Raw genomic sequence first — 24,088 nt, forward strand, 5'->3', positions numbered from 1 at the left:
TCTTGAAATGTGACCTTTTAGGAAGAGATCTATCTTCTAGCATTAACTCAGAGAAATCATGATGAGGAAACATATCACTCTTGGGGCTGATTATGTAAGAGTTGGATGAGTTAAGAGGATGGAGGGGAGCCCTTCAAAGCTATGGTGTGTGATGAATTATAGAATAATTGGATAAGTATATGAGCTGTAAATAGTCTCATAGTTAATATTCTCTGTGCAGTAATTGTACAACCACTTAGGAAGTTTGTAAGAGTTTATCATATTGTGGTTGGAATCATGGAATATGATGTCTGGCTTCTGTGATTCTTTTTTGTTTTTAATCATCTTTGTTCAGGAATAATTTCACACAATAATTGTAAACAGAGCTAAATTAGTTTTGAACTGGTGAACAGTTGTATTCATGACCACAGTCAAGATGTCTGTCATCCCCCAGATTTCCTTCCTGTTTCCTTGACAGTTGATCCTTACTCTCTGGCTCCTGCAGCCTTCTAGAATATAATAAGAATTGTATTACAGGGTTTGTTTCTTTGGTCTGACTTTTTTACCCTATCAGATGCTTTTTATTTTCTCTTGTGTGTAGTTTGAATATTTTTACTGTTGGGTGGGGCTCCATTATATAGATACACCACTATTTTGTTTGTTTGTATCGATGCTTTCATACTGTGGGGCTCGAGAAGACTCTTGAGAGGCCTTTGCCAGCAAGGAGATAAAACCAGTCAGTCTTAAAGGAAATCAGCCCTGAATGTTCATTAGAAGGACTAATGCTGAAGCTCCAATACTTTGGCTACCTGATGCGAAGAGCTGACTCATTGGAAAAGACCCAGATGCTGGGAAAGATTGAGGGCAGGAGAAGAAGGGATGACAGGGTTTGAGATGTTTGGATGGTATCGCCAACTCAATGGAGTTGAGCAAACTCTGGGAGATAGTGAAGGACAGGGAAGCGTGGCGTGCTGAAGTCCTTGGGGTCGCAAAGTGTTGGACCTGACTGAACAACATAATGCAATTGATGGTCTTGATTCTTAAGAATTGCCTTTTTAGTGGAAATCTCTTATTTTTTCAGCTGTTTCGTTGGGAGGAATGTTAGTTCTTTTAGTTGGAACCAAACAAAAATGTCATTGTTGTCACTTCAACCCTAGCGGTTATGTAAGCAGTAGTAGACACTCATATAAGACCTATATTTTCTCTCAAGTGAAAATTCTGTAGAAGCTTGGTCAATATTGTATGTTTTTATGGAATAAGACAATAAATGTAAAACTATTGTGGAATAACTTGGTGTCAAGTATCTGAACATACATCTCAATCTTAATAACCTCCAATATGTGTGACAATTGATTTGTCTTACCTGTGACTATAGTTTTCTCCATGATTGGGATTTATTTTCAAGTATTCATGACATAGTTGAAAAAGTACTGTGCTTTAACATGCATAGAAAGGAAACATGTACTTTGCTTAAGAGAAACCAAAGATCTTTGGTTTTGGTTGGTTCTATAAGCCTAACTGTAAGCAATATTTAGTCATTTTCTTTGGCAAGTTTTTATTAAAATGTATTTGTGCAGTCGAATTACTAAGCTCTGTAAGCTTGTCAACATTATTGGATCTTTGAGTCAAATGATGGAAGGTAAACATGATTAGCATATTTAAAAGCAGATTTATAGTAGAAGTCTTGGTATTAAAGAACCCTACACAACAAACTGAGGACATATTTATCTTGAATTATTGATTGAATTAGTCAGTAATATTTTTTAATCTGTTTATCAAATGCTATAAATCAGAGATCCCAAAGTTATCCATGCATGGCTCTGAATCATTTCAGGGTATTGGAAGAGGGGGAAAATGTGTATGCAGAGATGCTGTGTTTGTCAGATCATGCATGAAGTCAAAATAAATTTTCAGAGTGAGATCATTTTGAGCAGCTGCAGGAAGTCAGTTTACAACTAAATTTAATCAGAGGCATTGTTCTTTATGGCTATTCTATTTCATAAAGTATGTTCCTGACAAAACCTTTTTCCTTTCCTGTACTGTGGATGGCGTCTTCAGAAATAAATTACCTTCAGATGATTTTTCAGAGAAACCTGGATCATCTGTCAAAAGTTTTGAGTAGCACATGGCTCAATTAATTTTCCTTAAAAAAGCTTGAATTTTTTTTTTTTTAGCACTTGTTAATACTACTGAAGAACTCATGTATTTCATCACTTTTTTGCTTATGTTCAATATATTATTAGATTGCTGAGTTAAGTAAAAATTGAGAGAATCACATAATACTACATATATGTTGTATATTTATAATATATAATCATATTATACCACATGTATGTAATATATACTATACATTGTATATATAAAGTATATAATCACATGATACCATATATATAATTATATGTGTATATATATAATTTTTAAAAACAATGGAGTGCCTATATATATATAATTTTAAAAATTATGGAATCTGGTTTTTCATTTGCATTTAAGTGAGTGAACATGCATGTAGGTTTATACAGACACGTGGCGCACCTTGATTCATCCCGTGTGATTTTTCGTTATTAAAATTTCAGTTTTGTGTCGATTGGACCAAGAAGAAGCAGAATACATACCTTCAACAACTAGATGGCACATATGACTTGTTGACACCTCATTATATGGCATGAAATTTGAGTTGATGATGGGACTGTACCTAAGCCAGCTGCGGCCTTCCTGTTGTTAACTGACGGGAAGGTGACAGCTGGGGTTCAGCTAGCAAGGGCTAGTCAGTGAACCTTGTGGGAAACTATCCAAGTGGCAATTATACCAAGATGAGGCCTGAGCTGTCACTTGCAAACCTCAGTTGTGCTTCTAAGAGTTGTATTCCTTGAAAACTTCAGTTTTGCCTCTGTAGCCAGAGAATTCAAGAGAAAGCTGAAGAATCTCAGAAAGGGCATCTAAACTACAACAAGAAAACATTTTACCTCCATGAGAAAAAATAATCAGTGTATGTATGTATGTGTACATGTGTGTATATACACACACACACACATTTATATCATAATTCTGTAACTCTTGGTTATTGTTTGCCTCAGGAAGTAGAAGAGACCTAGAGAGAGTCAGGAAGGGAACTTAAATAATGAGCAGTCTCTAAATGCCCAGACTGAAAGGAACTAGAATGAAAAATCATGATTAATAAAAATGTTGACCTGCTCTATAAACTCTGACTTCAGATTGCAGTTAGCACTTCTGTTGAGTGAGGTGAGCAGTGCTTCTGCTTGAACTGTAACAGAGAAGGTGGTGTCTCTCCGCACAGGGTTTAAACCTGTGAGCTCTTAATTTTTGACCTTGGGTATCAGTTCAGTCAATTCAGTTCAGTCGCTCAGTCGTGTCCGACTCTCTGCAACCCCATGAACCACATCATGCCAGGCCTCCCTGTCCATCACCAACTCCCAGAGTTTACCGAAACTCATGTCCATAGAGTCTGTGATGCCATCTTGGATATCAGGGTCCATCTATTTCGGCTGAATACCTTGTCAGGATGTCTGACACCTGGGCTGTGCCTCCTAGGGCTAGAGAAGCGATGAAGAGAGGAAGTTGTTTAAGTATTAACACTTTGTCAATGATAATTTAATATTTGTGTCATCTAAATATTGGTTATCTTACTCGGCCTGTTATTTAAAACACCTTTAGAATGCTTACTGAAATGTCAATAAGTACCCCAGTGTTCACAATAGCAAAGACATGGAAGCAACATAAGTGTCCATCGACGGATGAATGGATAAAGATGTGGTATAACTATGCAATGGAATATTACTCAGTCATTAAAAATAACAAAATAATGCCATTCACAGTAACATTGATGGGCCTAGAAATTATCATACTAAGTGAAATAAGTCAGAGAAAGACAAGTATCAAATATCGGTTATCTGTGAAATTTAAAAAATGATGCAAATTAACTTATTTGCAAAACAAAAATAGATTCATAGACATAGAAAATAAATTTATGATTATCAAAGAGAAAAGCGAGGGAGAGGGATAAATTATGACTATGGGATTAAAATGTATACACCATTATATATAAAAAACCCAACAAAGACCTACTGTATAGCATGGGGAACTATTTTCAGTATCTTGTAATAACCTATAATAGAAAATAATTTTTAAAAGAACATGCATCTGAATCAGTTTGCTGTGTACCTGAAGCTAATTGGAAACCGTAAGTTAACTATATTCAATACATTTTTTCAAATATCAAGGAATCAGTCTTAACATCAAATGAAGATACTTTTAAAACAGAACATTACATATGATTCATTTATGAAAACTATTAAAAAAAAAAAAACCTGAATGAACTAGAGATATTTGTTGGCAAGATTTCTTATTTTACCAGATTGTACTAAGTTGCTTCAGTCGTGTCCAACTGTTTGTGACCCCATGGACTGTAGCCAGTCAGGCTCCTCTGTCCATGGGATTCTCCAGGCAAGAATGGTGGATTGGATTGCCATTTCCTCCTCCAAAGGATCTTCCTGATGCAGGGATCGAACCTGAACCTCTTATGTCTCCTGCATTGGCAGGTGGATTCTTTACCACTAGTGCCACCCAGGAAGCCCTCTTTACCAGGTTAGTGTGTTAGTTGCTCGGTGAGTCTGACTCTTTGCAACGGCATGGGCTGTAGCCTACCAGGCTCCTCTGTCTGGGGGATTTCCCAGGCAAAGATACTGGAGAGGATAGCTATTCCCTTCCCCAAGGGAACTTCCTAACCCAGGGATCAATCCCAGGTCTTCTGCATTGCAGGAAGATTCCTTACGTCTATCCGAAGTCTTTTTTACTCCATTCATCAGCTGAGTGTTCTTCCTGGATGGTCTTTTATCCATTGCTTCCCTTATCTTATCAGAGTATTTACCAAAACACATTGAAATCACCTGTTTGCATGTTCCACCAGTCTGTAACCAGCCAGTGAATGCTTACTGTCTGGCCTTTGCTTTCTCTCATCCTCAGTAACTAGTTCACTCTGTACTTAATAGTTATTAAACCATGATTAGACATGATTTCCTTAAAAATGTAATGTATTTCTCTATCACGGATTAAATATGAAAGCATATTTCTGACCCAGTAAAGTCATACTTTTTTTTTTTTTTCAAAAGGAGAATTAGAAACTGATAAAAAGCTTTTCTGTTAATGTTGCTAGGAACTTATTTAAACTTTTTGTGTCTGTGGATTCTTGGTTGTAAAAAACAGAAAAAGCTGACCAGTTTACACAGTGACAATAAAAAGCTCCCTGTAAACATAAGTGACAGAGTGAGTGGGAAGCTTGGGGAGTTGGGCTTGAGAAGTCAGCAGGAAACGGGAAAACAGATCCACAGCAAAGTTTGTGTTCTACAAACAAGAGAGGACTTGCAGCCAACCTCTGTGAGCCCAGCACTAGGTGCCTCTTATGTGACTGCCTGACATGTGTGTGTGATTGTGTACACATCCTTGTGTATGTCATTGAGCACGTGATGGATCATGCAGAAGTGGTTAAGGGAATAGCCTCCATGCCCTTGTTTCTCTAAGTGGCAGGAGTCGATACCTGACTCCATTCTGTTTCTGGAGGGGGCTGGGTCCAGCCATACTCACAACATGTTAGTTTCTGTAGGTTTGGGTGGGGTAGCCAAATGCAGAGAGACACCAAACCAAGCATTTCCATCCACAGCATCTTCCTTTGGCTCCATCAGGCCGTAAACCGCCTAATGGTCTCTACCCATCTCCTTCATACTTCCCACTCCAAGTGCACCTCCCATGCTATTTATTGTTATGTCAGCAGTCCCTCATTACGAGATTATTTTTTATTCTTCCCACTCTTAATGACAGTGAGCTAAATGGTCACCTGTCATGTTGTGAAGGACATGGAAGCCTGTCATGCTACAGTCCATGGCACTGCAAATAGTTGGGCACGACTTAGCGGCCGAACAGCATAAGTATGTAATAAAAATACTTCTCATGTATTTAGAGAAATTTAATAACATTCCTCCCAAATTTTAGAAGTGTGTGGTGTACACTTCCTTAGCTTTATAAAAATCTGTTAATCAGAGGACTCTGTGCATTTCCCCTGACTTCAGGTTAGCATACATTTTTTTCCTCTGTTAACTCTTTTAAATCCCATGCTTATGATTAATAACTTTCCAGAGGGTGGGCAGTAATTTAAGATACCCTTTGTTTTAAAAAAGTGTTCCTCTTAATGAAATATTACCAAGACAAACTACATTGTACAATATAGGGATTTCTTCACCTGATCTGGATCTTGTGATGGATCAGTAAGAGAGAGGGCTTCCCTTGTGGCTTAGCTGGTAAAGAATCTGCCTGTAATGCAGGAGACCTGGGTTCGATTCCTGGTTTGGGAAGATCCCTTAGAAGAAGGGAAAGGCTACCCACTCCAGTATTCTGACCTGGAGAATTCCTTTCACTGTATAGTCCATGGGAGTAAGAGAATAGGTTTTTTTTTTTTTTTTTGGTAATATTTAAAAGGGTTTCATTATTTGAAAGCACAGTTTTGCCTTAAGAATACAATCATAGAATTTTTAAACAATTTCTTTGATTTGTCTTTTTTAAATGTGAAATTTCCGAAGATGTATTCCTTTATTAAAAAATACCGACAAATTTATAACCAGGAAAAAATGTTTTCTGACTTGACACATAGTATTTAAAAAGGCAGCTGAAACTCAGCAACTTAGAATGCAGTGTTCTTTGTACAGCTATGATCGTGTGTTTTTTCCTTCATGCAAAATTCACTTATTTGTCACTAGCGGCCTCTAGTGTGTATTCAAGTTTTTTCTTGCTAGGCTGTAAAGTAGTAGGTTATTAGTAACTAGAGCAGTTCCATGTGCTAGGAACAAGATAAACAACTGTAGTTTCTGTCATCTTAACATTACATCAGTCAGCAGATAGAATATTCTCACATAATGATGTAGCCTGGTGATCCCTATTACCAGTAATAGGACGTTCATAGTGAATTTCCTCTGTGTGGCAGTTGTTCTCCAAGCACACTTCTGGTATGGTGGGACAAAGCAATGATGGTCATGCACTGCTCTGACACATTCTGATGCTTTTAATAGGATGGAATCATGTTAGGATACAGGTCACAGAAGTTACTAAAACCAGAGATTTTAGTCAAATCATACAGCACAAATCTGAACAAATGTCTTTATTTGTTCAATTTAAAACAAAACTGTATTCAAGTGCTTTTAAAACTAATTGTATTTACAGATAATAACAATACAAGTTAGTTTAAATGAATCAAATCTGAATTATTTAGTGTTTACATTGGGTTTTTTGGTTTTAACTTCATACATTCCTTTTTGCTTTTCTTAAAGGCACATCGTCTCTAATCCTAACTTATCCTCCCACTTACAGGTGTCATTCAAGTTTATGATAATGAACTTAGAGATTACAGGCATATGCAAAATGAAAGATAAAAATAACCTGTAGTCATCTATATTTTTATTCACACTTGTCAGTTTCCAGTTTTCTTTTTGTTTTTCTTGTTGTGTGTGTATATATATATGTGTGTATGTCCATATGTAATAAAAATTTTTATGCATACAATTTTTATATCATACCTCTATTATTACCATGGTATTATAAATCTATTATGTCATGAAATATGAAATTTATTTGTTACATTCTTATTTATCTACCATTCTCCATATATTAAGAATGTATGTTGTTCATAACTTTTTATAACTCTGATGAGTAAAACTTAGTGATGAGTTGCTGGCACTTAAAATAGATTCCTGGGAATTAATATATGAGGTCAAAAGTTACGTATTAAAAAAAAATTTAATCTGGTTGATGGTTTGCTTTCCAAAATTTGCGCTTATCTTCACTTTAATCAATGATATAAGATCATATACATTTCTCTCCATGCTGGCCAGCTTTGTTAATTTTTTGCTGCATAATGCAGGAAATTATGTTCAATTGCTATTTTAGCATATTTTGATTTATCCTGCCATTCCACATGAAAGAGATCATTGTAGGAACTTGGGATGCAGCAGGCAACAAAATGCCTATCTTCTTTGAAACTTTATGGAGTTAAGGTCAGATAAATAATGAAAATATAAAGTACACTACCAGTGATAAGGAGAACAGAAAAGTAGACCCAGGGATTGAATCCACATGTCTTTCAGCTCCTGTATCAGCAGGTGGATTCTTTACTACTGGCCACCTGGGAAGCCATTTTGTTAGATATTCTTTAGATATTCATTTTATTGTGTATTAATTTTCTAATGATTTTACAATTTCAAGGTGACCTAAACCTAAGCCATTATCATCAGATTATTAATTCTTTAAGATTCTTTTAAGACAGAAATCGTTATTAAATGCCATAGAGATCTTCCTGTCCCTGTCTTTTAGGATAATGGTTCACACATCCGTATATGATGGATAGAAGCAGCCACGTACAAACAGAAACTTGCAAGGATAGTAAATGCAGCATATACTTTAGCAGGTCAGCGTATGTCTTAAATTCTTCTGCCATTTTCTTACGTAAGGTTTAATTCCTGCTATGGAGGATGCTGTGAGGAAGAAGGAAGAATAAGAATTAAAAACACTTATTTTAGCAGAATAGTTAGTTAGGCAGCTTATTATACTTGGCTTTGGAAAACTTGGGAGGAACTGACAACCTATTAGTGACCCTCATGGCATTTATCACTAGCTGTAGTTATTGAATTCTGTGTATTATATCTCCACTGAATCACAGAGAGTCAAGCAAATAAATTACACAAAGTAATTCACTCTCAGTGAGCTTACCCTTTTATATTTGTTAAGGTGAAGAATTGGCATTAACCTGTATATATGCTTTGAGGCTTTTTCATGTTTGTAAACAAGACAAGATGAAACCTTCCATTCTGCATTATGTTGAGCTTAGCATGAGTCCCCTCCATATACATAGCATTTTCTGGTCCTGCTCTGCACCATCACCACTACGGCCTTCTAGGAAAATAATCCCATACCTTACTTTCTATTCAAATAACCTCTCTCATTCCTTTCTTCTCCTCACCACTTTTGGATAAGAAGTACTTACAGGAAAGGGCAGAAGGGGAAGGTGACCTTATACCTTGAGTGGGAGGAAATATTTACCTGTACAACTTGTATTGTACATCATGTGCAGTGCTCTTTTCTGGAGCTTAAAGAGGCACGAAGTCATTTTCCTGCACTTTGGAGATTGTAACACCATCGGCCACATGTGACTGGAAGATCAGCTGTCATCTGGGAAGTGATTTCATGATGTATGTGCATATGCTTTTCCTCCACATCCTAGCTTTTCTTTCACCACTGTGTCTACTTTTCTTCTTTTTTTGTTGCCTGAATGCAGGCATTTTTTTAATCTCTCATCTTCCTGTGATGATCTCATTCATTTATAGCTTTTCCTGCAGGATCAGCTGTTACCAAGTCTCCACTTCCCTTTCTCCAACTGGCCAGCTTCCCCTAGTCTGGCACATCTGTGTTCTTCTGGAGTATTCTGTGCTTGATTTGTAATGCCAGTGAGTGTCTTCTGTCGTATCCAGATTTAGACTTTAGGCAGTTTGGATCTGTGTTAACTTTGGTGTCTGCAGTGTGGCACACATTGTAGATAATGAGCCTTTGACAAGTTGAATTAAGTATCTCATGTGTCGGAGACTCACAAGTGTATCATTTTACCTCTAACCTCTCCTCAGCACTCTCTCTGCATTTACGACTTACAGCTGAGCTTGGTCACTGAAGTATTCTGTAGTCTCAAACTTCAATTGTCTAAATATCTAGTTCTTATTATTTTGTCTTAATGGGGAGTATTAAGAATGGATAAGGAAGTTGTGGTACATATACACAATGGAATATTACTCATCTATAAAAAGGAATGTGTTTAAATCAATTCTAATTAACTGATGAACCTAGAGCCTACTATACAGAGTAAGTCAGAAAGAGAAAGACAGATATCATATTAATGCATATATATATGAAATCTAGAAAGATGGTACCAATAATCCTATGTGCAGGGCAGCAAAGGAGACACAGACATAAAGAACCGGCTTTTGGACTCAGTGGGAGAAGGAGAGGGTGGGATGATTTGAGAGAATAACGTTGAAACATATACATTACTAAGTGTAAAATAGATAGCCAGTGGGAATTTGATGTATGATTCAGGGACCCACAGCTGGTGCTCTCTGACAACCTGGAAGGATAGGGTAGGAAGGAGAGTGGGAGGGGGTTCAGGAGGGAGGGACACAGGGATGCCTATGGCCATTTCCTGTTGATGTATGGCAGAAGCCATCCCAGTATTGTAAAGTAGCTGTCCTCCAGTTAGAAAAAAGGTGAAACCAAATTTCTGAGGCTTAAATCTTGCTTTTAGTCTTTCAGAATTAAAATGGTTTTCTGTTTTTGGAGAATGTTGACAGAAATATTTCAAAAGATGGACTGAACCATTTTTACAGATGGCTTAATGACTAGTCAGTCTTAATGGAATGGATGTTCCTCAAATGTGGTGCCTTGTTAGAGAATTCCACACTGAATCACTGTTCTTGCCATGTGTATAATTGAGCAGCAATTAGCCCTGCCTAAACGGTGACCCAGTCTCTTTATCTCTTATCCCCAAACCTCATTTCCGTCCTAAATTTTGATAATGAGTCTTTTAAGAGTAGTATCTTGCAGGAATGATGAGAGTGAATTAAATGACAAGAGGCTGTGTGCTTAAGTGTAGTTTATATTATAAATTTTGTTTTCTGGAAACTCACTGTATAAATATGATATAGTAGAATAAACCATCTTTTTACAAAGTCTCTTATTTAGGTCTTGACACATTATTCACCTTAGAGAAAGCTTGCCAGATTGTATGCAATATATAAAACTTTATTTTAATAACTTGTTTATTATCTTTGATGATGTGTTTTATGTGATTCATTGTATGCATATTCTTTGGTTCTCATGTTTTTAGTGTAAATATTGTGTAAATTTTACTTCTGTGGTCCTTATTTCTTAGTGTTTTCATCTTCAACTCTTTCTATAGCAAAGGAAGCAGTACATTTTGGGCATAGGGTTGGTATTAAATTTTAAAACTACTTCCCTTCTAAAACCTTTTTACCTTAGATTTTGCTGTTGAATTTATTTATTTATTGTTTTATATCTCATCCTTCTTTGGCACCAACTAGACAGGTCATTAATTAAACATGTAAACTGGTTCTGTGGAATGGAAATAATCTCATTCCTGAAACTATGGACGGGTTATGTAGTTTTCTGAGCTTTGAAAATCTTGCAGAGCCACAGAGGCAGACCCAATTCATCTTTCTGTGTGGAGGAAATGCATTCCCATGTGTCATGAAAGCCCCTGACATCACATTTTCACCATCTGCATGCATGTACAACACAAAACTGCCGGCACTGGGGAGTCAGTGAAATGGTTTCTGAAGTGACATTCTAATATATACTTGATATAATTGTAGTAATGTCTTATTACCAAATGTTATACTAAACTTTATGCTTTTTTATTAAATATGTGTTTTATAAGGTTGCTGTTAAATGTTATTTTAAAGAATAATATCTGTAACATTTTGGGTCCTGATTCACACTTGAAGTTATACATTTGTCAGTGAGAAAATTAATTTCTAAAATATATATGTTTCAGTATTTGAGGTGTGCCTGAGCTATAAAATATTATAAAATTGAATTGGTTATATTTGCATTATGTATATATAAATAAGTATTAAATATAATTCAAACTTATGTAATTTAGTGGGGCAGTTTGTTAGTGTGAATAATAAGTAGGATAAAATATATCTAGAAAAATTGAAATCCATAGCCTACTCCAATGGCATATGATTGAATTTATTTAATAGCAATTTTATTCTGTATATATAGATGGAGGTTTTAGAGTCTCAAATAGTTTATTCTCTTTGTGGTCATACTTCATTCCAGGAAGTACTGATTTATAATTGATGACTTTGAGCAAGTGAGAAAAGAGAATATTATGTGTCATATATATACTTTGTATGATATATGTATTTAGTACATGTATAATATACTTTGTATGATTTCAATCCCATTAAATCTGTTGCGTCTTACTTTTGGCCTAGAACAGGAGCTGGCAGACTATAGGCTGCAGGCCACCTGCCTATAAGTGACACTTTATTGGAACATAGCAGTGCCGTATTACTGTTTGCCTATTTTCTACAGCCACTTTCTTGTTATCACGACGGAGTTAAATAGTTGTGATACAGACATTAGAGCCCACAGAAGCTAAAATGCTGACTGGGTCCTTAAGAAAACAAAAAAATATTTTGGACTGTGGCCTAGAATATGGTCCATTGTGAAGAATATTCCATGTGCAGTTGAGAAGGAATGTACATACCTACTATAAACACAGGCATACCTCAGAGATACATAATTTAGGTTCCAGACCATTACAATAAAGCAAATATTGTAATAAAGCAAGTCACAAGGATTTCTTGATTTCCCAGTGCACATGAAAGTTATGCATGTAGTCTATATGTAGTTACTGTATGCAGCCTGTTAAGTGTGCAGTAGCATTACTCTTAAAATACAATGTGTGTGTGTTGGTCGCTCAGTCATGTCTGACTCTTTGCGACCCCACGGACTATAACCCACCAGACTCCTCTGTCCATGGAATTCTCCAGGCAAGAATACTGGAGTGCGTAGCCATTCCATTCCCCAGGGGATTTTCCTAATCCATGGATCGAACTTGGGTCTCCTATATTGTAGGTAGATTCTTTACCACTGAGCCACCAATGAAGCTCCTAAAATGCAATATATATACCTTAAATAATATATATATATTTTTGGTAAGAATTGCTGGCCATCATCTAAGCCATCAGTGACTCAGTCTTTTTGCTTGTGGAGGGGTCTTGCCTCAGTGATGATGACTGTTGATTAATGAGCATGATGGTTGCTGGAGGTTGGCGTGGCTGTGGCCATTTCCTAAAATGAGATAACCATGAAGTTTGCCACATCAATGGACTCTTCCTTTCTTGAACAATTTCTTCATAACATGCAATGCTATTTGACAGTGTCTTACCACAGTAGAGCATCTTGCTTATAGATGCTCTTAAATAGATGGGGTAACAATGGAAACAGTGAGAAACTATTTTGGGGGGCTCCAGAATCACTGCAGATGGTGACTGCAGCCATGAAATTAAAGGACGCTTGCTCCTTGGAAGAAAAACTATGACCAACCTATACAGCATATTAAAAAGCAGAGACATTACTTTGCCGACAAAGGTCCATCTAGGCAAAGCTATGGTTTTTCCAGTAATCATGTGTCGATGTGAGAGTTGGACTGTAAAGAAAGCTGAGTGCTGAAGAATTGATGCTTTTAAACTGTGGTGTTGGAGAAGACTCTTGAGAGTCCCTTGGACTGCAAGGAGATCCAGCCAGTCCATCCTAGAGGAAATCAGTCCTGAATATTCATTGGAAGGACTGATGCTGAAGCTGAAACTCCAATACTTTGGCCACCTGATGTGAAGAGCTGTCTCATTTGAAAAGACCCTGATGCTGGGAAAGATTGAGGGCAGGAGGAGAAGGGGACGACAGAGGATGAGATGGTTGGATGGCATCACCGACTCGGACTTGAATTTGAGCAAGCTCCAGGAGTTGGTGATGGACAGGGAGGCCTGGCGTGCTGTAGTCCATGGGGTCGCAGAGAGTAGGACATGACTGAGCGACTGAATTGACTGAGAGCATCTTGCAAAATTGGAATCGGTCCTCTCAAATCCTGCCACTATTTTATCAACTAAGTTTATGTTGATAAACTTAGTTGATAAAAATCATTTATTGTCATTTCAGGAGTCTTCATAACATTTTCACCAGGAATGAAGCTTTTTGGAGCTATCTTCTCCCCATGGTTCCATTTTCTAACTTTTCTAGTGCTTCAGCCTTCCTTAAAATTAATCTCGGTCTCCTCTAGTTAGGGAGGCTGCGGATCTGAGTTTTCCTCCTTGTGCTCTAAGCTAGAAACTGCCTCCAGGAAGAAAGCTGAGGAATGAGAGGGCTCATCTTATTTGTTCCCCATTTTTCAGCACTCACTGTCCTGAGCTGCCTGCTTTCCACTGTCTGAACACCATTGTTTCACATATTTTTTCTGATTCTCTAAGTGGTTACAGTGAGAGATTAATTCCCCTGTCATGGGCTGATCCATCAAATTTACATTGTGTATTTTGAGTTAGAGTGCTCAGTTACAGAGTTGAATATTCATTTGTTTGTATGTTTACTGCCTAGAATGAAATGTACTTTCAAGAAGTCTCATATGATTTCATAATTGTGCCTCTCTTTACCGCTTCTCTATTCATTAAAATAAACCACAAACCTCGAAGCCTAAATAGAGCATGCCTAGGGATTGATAGCTTATGGTATGGAGTAGCTGGGCACTCCCCCTGCTGCTTCATTACCATGCAGCTCCGGTTGGATGTGCAAGTAGGACAGATTTCAAATAAGGGCCAGGATTTGGGGAAGAGTAAAATTGCATATTCTAGTGGAAGTGTAGTAAGGAAGTTTTTCCTTTGCCAGGCAAGGTAATCCTTCAACTCAGAAAGGAGGAGAACACTTACATTAACCTAGAGTTGGGCAAAATCATCTAACACGCCTATTTTATTATAAAGTGTTGAATGTCTCACGTAATTTATTGAGTCCTGTACTGAAAGTGAAAAACAGGATGAATTTGATTGTGTCGGTAACCGTTGCGATCTTGTGGGATCTGCCTGGGATCTGCCCAGCTTCTCTGACGGAGTATGTATTGTACCTCATATCACTAGCTTGGGAAGAGATTAAAATTCAAAACTTAAGGTCGCATTCCTACTAAATGCTTATTACTTTCACACCACTGTAAAGTCAAAAAGTCTTAAGTTGAACCATTATAAATCAGGGATCATCCATATTTAAATACTTTTCATACTTTTCTTAGAGACTTAGTAAAACAGTTGAACTTACGGCATCTATAAACACAGTCAAAATGCGATACCATTTCACTTACTGTTTTTTAGATCACCCTTGGGTTTTTTCCTTAGCTATTTATTAAGTTAGGCAGTTTTGCAGAGAATATTAGCTCAGATCTTTGAATGATCAATTCCTGTGCCTTTAGACTGGGTACCATTTTTTTTTTTTTCTTGTATCTGGAGCCATCTTCTTTTTTAACACTATTTTCAAAATTTCTCCTCCTAATATATTTCTTTAATGAAGATTCTATCCTTTCTATTGCCAGGAGCACAAATCCTTCTTTTCTTCTGTCTCAGTGCTACTTCTATACAGGTTGGCCAAATTAATACTGATTAATAAAACCAGCAGGAGGATAATGCAGTTATGTAGAGAACTTTCTCAATAAGAAAGTCTTATTCCATTTCGTAAATGCATGTGTCTGGAGAGCTGTAGACTTGGCTGTTAGAGAACAAAGACGGTGCCGCCTGGTGTGAAATTTGGTTCTCGCTCTTGTTAGCCTTCTAACCTCAAGCAAGTGAGTTCGCTTCTCTAGTAATACATTTTATTTTAACTGAATGGCTTAAATCCTGCTTACTGTGTGCCAGGCATTTTCTAAGTGCTTTACATATATTAGCTCTTAATCCTCACAAGCACTCCGAATTATCCTCATTTTACATACGGTGAAATGGAGCTCAGAAAAGTTAAGTATTGTGGACAAGCTAAGAATTAGGGAGTGGACATCCTAGTAAGTTTATGTTGAAATTGTCTTTCCTGGTGCTTTTCCACTGGTCTCTTTCCCTTTCGTTCCTTTTCTGGCCTTTCTCTTCCCTTTTTACTATTTTCTCCCCACCTCCCCTTCTCCACTCCTTCCCTCCTTTCCCCTGATTCTTCACATTTCTCTTTTTGCCCCTACCTTTTTTCCCCTGACCCTCTTCCTTTTCTTCTTTTTTTTTGCAGGATTATATAAGTGAATTTGCATAATTGCTTTCGTTCATTAATCATAGAATAAGAAAAAGATCTAATACTCTTTAAGATGATGCATCCTAAGGGGATAGATGTTCAGCTGACTACATTTGTTAGCCTTTATTTTTAATTTTTATTTACTGTCAAAAAATATAGTATTTGGAAACTGTCAAATTAATTCTAGATATCTGAGGGGCTAAACTTTGTAGAGGAACATAGAGTCAGCCTTATTAGAAAGTTGCATGATTTGGACTGCGCAGAACCAGAGCCCTAAGTTTAAATGGCTTCTCTACATGGTGAAGTAATGGCCAAATTTACTTCTTAGATTTCGGTTCTTTAAAAGGGCAGTGGTGGTATTGGAGGGCTGGTTCCCTTTATCTTTTCCAGCAATATCTCAAAACTTTTAAATTGTTCTAACAGATTACCATAGACTGGATGGCTTATAAATAACAAACACTTCTCCCAGTTCTGGAGGGTGGGAAGTTCAAGGTCAGAGTGCCGGCAGAGTCATTTCCTGGGGAGGTCTGCTCCCTGTTTTGTAACCGGCTTTCTTCCTGCTGTGTCCTGAGATGATGGGGAGGGAAAGAGAGCTTTCTGGGGTTTCTCTTCTAAGGGCACTCATCTGTTCATGGGAGCGCCACCGTTTTAAACTAATCACCTCCTGAGAACATCATTTAGGTGTTAGGGTTTCAGCATATTAGTTGGAGGGGGCACACACATTCAGACCATAGCAGTATGAATGGGCTGTGACCATATGTTTTAGTTTGTGTATGGTTGAACAGGGGCTTCCTTGTTGGCTCAGAGGTAAAGAATCCGCCTGCAATGCAGGAGTTGTGGGTTCGATTCCTGGGCCAGGAAGATCCCCTGGAGAAGGGAATGGCTACCCACTCCAGTATTCTGGCCTGGAGAATTCCATGGACAGAGGAGCCTGGTGGTCTGTGGCCCTTTGGGTTGCAAAGAGTTGTACATGACTGATCAACTAACACTTTCATAGTTAAATAGTGGTAGGTGGAGGCATTTGGAAGAAACTTTGAAAATGAATAAAATTTTGCAACAGGAAAAAGAAGTGATACAAATTAGCAGTCTATTTTTTTTAGTCCTAAGTAAGATATCAGAAAGGGAGTTATCTAAGTAGGTATAAAATGAAATTGAAAATCATAGCTATCTATGGCAGGGACATTTTGAGGAGAAAAGTTTGTAGGAAAATGTTCAAACCAGGCAAGGTAATTTAAAAACCTAGATATTTTACTTCCCAATTTTACCTTATTCTGAGTGAACTGTTGCTTCTGCACATGGTGTGATGTTCAGTGAACATTTCTGAAATCAATTGATTGAAACTTGTAATAAGTAAGTATTAATGTTTAGTGAAAAGACAAAGCTATGCAGTGGATGTGGTACAGAACTCTATGGAAGGACTTCATCTTAACTATTTAGTCCTAAGAAGATGAATAGCTCAAAGAAGAGTTGGTCCAACATGGACGGAGTTAACCTAAGAATTAACAGTTCCAGTTGGGTAGTTGTTATTCAGTCACTAAGTTGTTTGTAACTCTTTGTGACCCCATGGACTGCAGCACATCAGTTGGGTTAAGAACTTAAAATCATCTTACAAAAGAACAGGGTGGGTTTTTAAATGCTCCTCTTTATGAATATTATCCTGAATGTGTATCCTCAGAACACGGGGTGTTCTGAGTCGGAGTTCTGTGCTCTCGTTTTTATAGACCCTTGACTCATGCAGCTACAGATCAGTGGTCCTGTGCGAATAGCTGCATATTCATATCTGAAAGACGAGAAAATGAGATTTCCCTCAGCTGTTAAGTAGGGGGTGACAGCAGTGCTTCTCTTGCAAGGCTCTCTGGGGACGTTTTATGGGCCTGAATCTTAACCCCAGCCCAGTTTCATATCAGTGAAGTCTCTCCAGCAGAGAGATGTCTCCCTGTGTCTTGTCTTCTGTGACCCAGGGATGTCTCTAGGTTCTGGGCTTCACCTCTTTTGACATATAACAGCCAGCAGTAATATTCGGTCTCTAGGAACCTATTTATTTCTGTAATAATTTGGCCATCTTGAGAAGACATAAAGAAGTTAGACTAGGATTTTGAATCAAAGCAATTAATGGAGTAAAAAGCCAGATCTAGTTTTTATGGTTGGTATATGAAGAGCAGAATATTTCTGGAAGACATGAAAGCAAGCATTCTTTTCCTTATCTCATATATACTTTGGAAGCTCAGAAGCTAGAGCATTTGGCAGGAGCACTGAGAAGTCCAGGGATGCTTTATTTCTTCACAGTTAGGTATTTTTAGTGGGAAGAAATTCTACCAGGTCATCAGATGTCTTGTAATAGGAAAGGATGGCTTATACAGTAAGGGAGATTTTCCTAAAGGAGTTCTGAAAATGGTAGGGAAGAGAAAAACGGTAATCGTGATAGAATTAGAAACATCCATTTGGAGAATCCTCTCCTATTTAGTAACCCTGATCTTTGTGGTATTGCAGACAAAACGAGAAGACTCCTCTATTTCTAGAAATATGTCAGTAGGCTATTTGGAAAATGTTTTTAAACTGACTTATGGACTGCAAAAATGCCTCATCCTCATTATTATTTATTCTGTTAAAATCTATTGAAAGTTTTGAATTGATGTGAAGGTATTTTTTAAAGTTTTGTCTATTTGTAGAGAGTCCTTGTGTTAGGGTTTTGAACTGGAAGCTTTTGCCAAAGCAGCAGTCTTCTTTAATCTTCATCTGTCTTTTTAAGCAAGGTAAATATTGACTGATAGTGAGATTAAGTTGACACATTATTTGGGTACCTGGAATTCCCCTCAGTCTTTCTAAGTGAAAATTAAGTGCCTAAGATATAACATCCCATTCACTCTGAAAATAGACTCTGTTTCGTTTTCCTTTTGAGTACCTTAGCTCTCTCTCTGGTTCTTATCATCATAGTTTTGAAGGTTAGCTACTAATGATCTTAAATGGTTGACTTACTTGGAACTCTTTCTTTCAGCTTTCTGCCTGAATTCATCAGTGGAGACTTTGATTCTATTAGGCCTGAAGTCAGAGAATACTACGCTATTAAGGTAAACCATTAGCACTTTTATATTTAAGGTCTTTTCTTATGTGATTGCTTTTCCTTGTTTTTTTTTTTCCTTCTGTTTTTGTTGGTGTATGTAGGGATTGAGAAACTCATTTTTTTTTGTTATTTTGTTACTTAAAAAGTATTCTGTCTAGCAGCTGTCCTACAGGTTCAAATGGAAATTTAGAAAGTGACAAGTAGAAACACAGTCTTAGAAAGTCTATGGCCATTAGATAAGCATTAATGCTTGGTCGTCTGAGCATGTATATATTAAAAGAATTTAGAGCTTTTGGTTCATTAAAAGTATACTGTGTTGTCTACGTCTTCATTAGTTATGTATTTTCCATACATCATTTTAAATTTCATTTAATGAATAGTACTGTATTTTACTTAAGCAGTTTCCAATTGATGTACATTTAAATTTTGTCCATTTGTATTGTTAGTGAAAAAAAATCTTTGTAAATTAATTTTTGTAAAAATGCCTTATTGTACATTCCTAGAATTTTAGAGGGCTTCCCTGGTGGCTCAGTGGTAAAGAATCCACATGCCAAAGCAGGAGACATAAGAGACTTGGGTTCAATCCTTGGGTCAGGAAAATCCCTTGGAGGAGGAAATGGTGACCCTCTGCAGTATCCGTGGCTGGGAAATTCCATGGACAGAGGAGCCTGGCCGACTCGTTCATGGGGTCACACAAGAGTCAGGCATATCTTAGCAGCTACACAGCAACAACCACAGAATTTTAGAACCAAAGGTTTTTTTTTTTTTAATATTTAGTTTTCTTAAAACTATTATTACTCTTCTGAATAACACTTCATTAAAACTTGAAATTAGTAATAATGTAGAGCTTATTAAGGTGTTCATTTTGTCACTATTGTGCAAATCTTCCAAAGATCTTTGCCACTTAAGAACATACAAGTAAACTATTTGAGAATGATAGAAGACAGAGTAGTGTCTCATACTAATTAATAATTCAAGCTTTCACTGGCTTTAGAGGACAATGCAAGGTTTTTAAAATGAAAATTATAGCATCAGCAATTCTTCTAGCCACAACACCATCATCTGTGTTATTCTGAACTGGCATTAGTAAATTATGCATATTCTAAAGAAAAAGCAATTATTGAGAGGAGCTTTAAATTCTTTGTGAGGCTTGAGGATAGATGAGATAACTTCATAAACAAGAGGAAAGCTTTTGTAGGATGGAAGTAAAGGAAGAGGAAGAGCGTGAAGCAGGGGAGGGAAAAAGAACAAAAGGAAGAGAAGAAAAGGGAAATAGGAATCTAGCTGAGGAAACAAAATACCGAGGTTATAAAGTGTAGGCTGTTGTGATGGAAATTCTGAGGCCAGCAATGAATGCAGGTCTGTGCACCCAGCCATCCACCCTGCAGCTGATCAGACCTCCCATCAGCAAATGAAGACTGTTCCCAAGTCAGTGTTTGATATTCATGCTCAATTACTTTAACATTGGCATGTTTCTGTTCATTCCCCACAGCCTCACTTCTCATTAACTCCGTACCTCAACCTCGTTGGGACGGAAAGCCCTCAGCCTTGCTTATAAACCAGAGTTTTGCCAATTCATAGACATTAATCATATTTTCAGGAGCAGAAGAAACAGCAGGAGAGGCAGGGACAGGCAGACTCAGAAACCAGTTGAAGATCTGACCAGATGTGTCTGTTCTTTCTCTCTCCCTCCCTCCCTCCCTCCTTTTCTCCCTTTCTCCTTTCCCCTCAGCTCCCCAGCCACCCACCCTCTTGCTTCGGGCTTGCCAAAACTGCAAGCGTCAGTCTGACAGTTCTTGCAGAACATAAGGACATAGCTGGAAAGAATGGGAAGCCAGGGTTTTTTGTTTCTGAATGGCTCAGGGGTAAAGGGAAATTTTTACCTTTAGATGAATTTCTCTTGCATTTCCTGCATCACTTTTGATTTTAATCTCCATTTATGTTTGTTGAGGTTTAGTTCAAAAAGAAATACTAACTGAACCTTATAATTCCTACTTTGCATACTTCTAAGTTGATGGAGTACAATCAGTTTTTTTTTCCTTTATGTATAGATGAGAATTCATTGCTTTGAATTCTTTGGCTGTGTTCCTGCAGGGCACCAGTGGCGTCTTGTAGAAGCTCATGTGGAGCACATGGTGAATGTTCGGCTGTGTTTAATAACGATGGTAATGACAACAAGTTAATGCAGTGTTACACACAGTTCATGTAAGCCATTATCTCCAACTGAAGCACTTGGTCTGTTACAAGTGAAAGGAGGTTGTTCCCACTTTCATACACATTTTTTTTTTTTTTTTTGCACCTGGTCTGGATCTTCAGTGAAGGTAAAACTGAGGCTCTATTGTGGAAAGTAAATTAAAGAAGAAATTTAAAATACTAAATTTTTGTTTAAAGCATGAAGCAGATTTGTAGCCATCACTGGTTCATAGGACTTTAAAATTGGTTTGCATGATAAACTTCTGAAAACACTAAAATATCAAGTGGTTGGTTTGTCAGCTTCTCAACAGTATATCCCACTTCTTGCCATTTGTATTCACTAGTTATTACTACGTAATAAATTGTCCTAAAATGTAGCAGCTTAAAAGAGCAAACAATTAGCCATAAAAAGGAATGCGTTTGAGTCAGTTCTAGTGAGGTGGATGCACCTAGAGCCTATTACAGAGTGGACTGAGTCAAAAAGCGAAAAGCAAGTGTTGTATATTATTAATAACACATATATGGAATCTAGAAAAATGGTACTGATGAACCAATTTGCTGGGCAGCAGTAGAGATGCAGACATAGAGAACAGACTTTTGGACATGGCCAGGGGAAGGAGAGGGTAGGACGAATTGAGAGAGTAGCATTGAAACGTATTTATTACCGTGTGTAAAACAGGCAACTAATGGGCAGTCGCTGCATGGCACAGGGAGCTGGTGCCTTGTCCTCCGTGATGGCCTGGAGGGGTGGGATAGGGTTGGCTGGGGGGCGGCGCGGAGCTGAGGAGGGAGGGGACGTATGTATACTTAGGGCTGACTCACATCAGTTGAATGGCAGAAGCCAACACAATATTGTTAAGCAATTATCTCCAATTAAAAAATCCCAGCAAACAGTGTTTCTCTTGCACAGGGTGTCTTGGTAAGAAGTATGAGAGTCAGTCATGTAATAATAGGGTGGTTCTGGTTCAAGGTCTCTCGTGAAGTTATAACACAGCTTGATTTTTCAGGCTTGTTACGGCTCCCTTGGGTCTACAGAAATTGTTTACAAGATTATTGCTCTGGTTATTGGTTTTACTGGTTGTTATTTCTCACTGGCTCTTGGTTGGAGCTGTCAGCTCCTTGCTATTGGGCTGCTCACATTATGGCAGACTGCTTTCCAGGAAAAGAGGAAGGGAAAAAAAGACATGCATGCAAGAGAGCTTGCCAAAACAGAAATCGTGGTCTTTTTTATAACTTGATTTCATCAGTGATATATCATCTTCCTGTCTCTTCTGCCAGATGTTGTTAGTCATACAGATGAACCCTGGTAAATGTGCAGTAAGGCTGCACAAGGGCATCAATATCAGTAGGCAAGGATCATTGATAGCTATGTGGAGAGGGCTAACAAACCATCTGACTTAGTACTGATAAAGCCGATGGTTAGGCAATGAGAAAAATGTTTTCCTATCATCACAGTGCATTCTTGGTCTTTAATTGGTAATATGTAACCTGATGGCTCAGATGGTAAAGAATTTGCCTGCAATGCAGGAGATCCCAGATGGATCTCAGGGTCTGGAAGATCCCCTGGAGAAGGGCAGGGAACCCCACTCCAGTATTCTTGCCTGGAGAACTCGCGGGAGAGAGGAGCCTGGTGGGCTACAGTCCATGGGATTGCAAACTTTCACTTCTGTGTAAGAAGAAAGAGGAAAACATAAGCATTAGCACATTTTCTTTGATTAGATCTTTATATGCATAAGCTTCTTCGAGTTAGGTTATATCCCAACCACTTAATCATTAGTCTTTATGTCTATAACCCTTGATTATGTATTCCTTTGGGTTTTGGACAAGAAGTGGGGCAAGCTCTGATCCACCGCTTAATTCCATATGGTCCGCAGGATAAGAACCAGGATGTACAATTTATGCCTCTTGTTAACATGCAGCAGTTTGAAAACTGCATATTTTAGTGAAGCCGTGGTATACCACTGGATCCATGCCAAAGCGTAATCTGAAATTTCAAATGAGTAGCAGTGTGACTTGTCACTGTCAATGTGTTTTTCCATGCTGATAGTTTTAATATTAAACATATAGATATGATATGATTGTACTTGACCAGCCGATTGCTGTCCACTTCCCGAGGCATATGGTATGCCATTCTTAATTTATTCCATAAAGCCTCCTTCTCAGATAGCTGTGACATCTTTGTGTTTCCCCTTTTGCCCATTTGTCTTAGTTCTTCTCTGCCTGGTTCACTAATATGAACTCAGAATGAGGAATGTCTCTTACAGATTTTCCCCTTGATATTTTATTTTACTTTATATCTTTCACTTTCTGAGTCAGTCAGTGTTTCCTTGATTCAAGGCTAAAATCACCTACTTCAGTCTTTTTAATTATTCCATCAATCATGCCCTCATGTGTTTCAGTTTCCTGAGACCTTTTGAAGAAACTGTAATATCTCATGTAACTTCTGAAATTCTTTCACTGTATAGTCTTTGGGGTCTTTACTGGATATAGGAGTGGGATTTTAAAGCATGCTTCCTTATACTTAGAATGTTTAGGAACTAGTTGCAGTATTTAATGTCTTAAAGAGTCACAGAATAAAATGTTTTTCCATAAACGTAGATGTGTAGGATAGAAGATAATAATATGTTATAAATATAATGATAAAAATGTAAAATAGTTTAAAATATAATAGACATTGAACTGTGTTATTTAGCCAGATTTTATGATGTGGAAACTCAGGCTCAAAAAACCTAAGGGACTTTAGGAAAGTGATAGAGTTAAGACAGGTTTTGGATCAGTGTCCATTATATTTTTTTATGAAAAGAATTTTGTGAAAACTAGGGTTCAGTCCTAACCCTGCTTTTCAACAGATTACATATTTGGTCTGTTGGACAGGATTGTTATTTATGCACAAGGTAATTAACATCCCCAGGAAAGAATGCCAGCAAAGCAATGATAGTCAGTGTGAGAACCAGACACTTTCCCTTCACAGTTCCATCATGT

General features: G+C 37.6%; 1 protein-coding gene across 4 annotated transcripts in view; it reads left to right on the top strand.

Moving 5' to 3' along the window:
- TPK1 (thiamin pyrophosphokinase 1) overlaps window positions 1-24,088 on the top strand; it is a 366,723-nt gene that overhangs the window by 146,170 nt on the left and 196,465 nt on the right. For 3 of the 4 annotated variants that reach the window (XM_020881673.2, XM_070461296.1, XM_070461272.1), the window contains one exon: window positions 18,848-18,920. In XM_020881673.2, the coding sequence (XP_020737332.1) occupies window positions 18,848-18,920 (73 nt within the window). Of the gene's footprint in view, window positions 1-18,847; window positions 18,921-21,007; window positions 21,079-24,088 lie in introns of those variants that run through there. The other variant, XM_070461315.1, reaches the window with a different exon arrangement.

The sequence above is a fragment of the Odocoileus virginianus genome, chromosome 1 (assembly GCF_023699985.2).
Source record: "Odocoileus virginianus isolate 20LAN1187 ecotype Illinois chromosome 1, Ovbor_1.2, whole genome shotgun sequence".
Taxonomy (NCBI): Eukaryota; Metazoa; Chordata; class Mammalia; order Artiodactyla; family Cervidae; genus Odocoileus; species Odocoileus virginianus.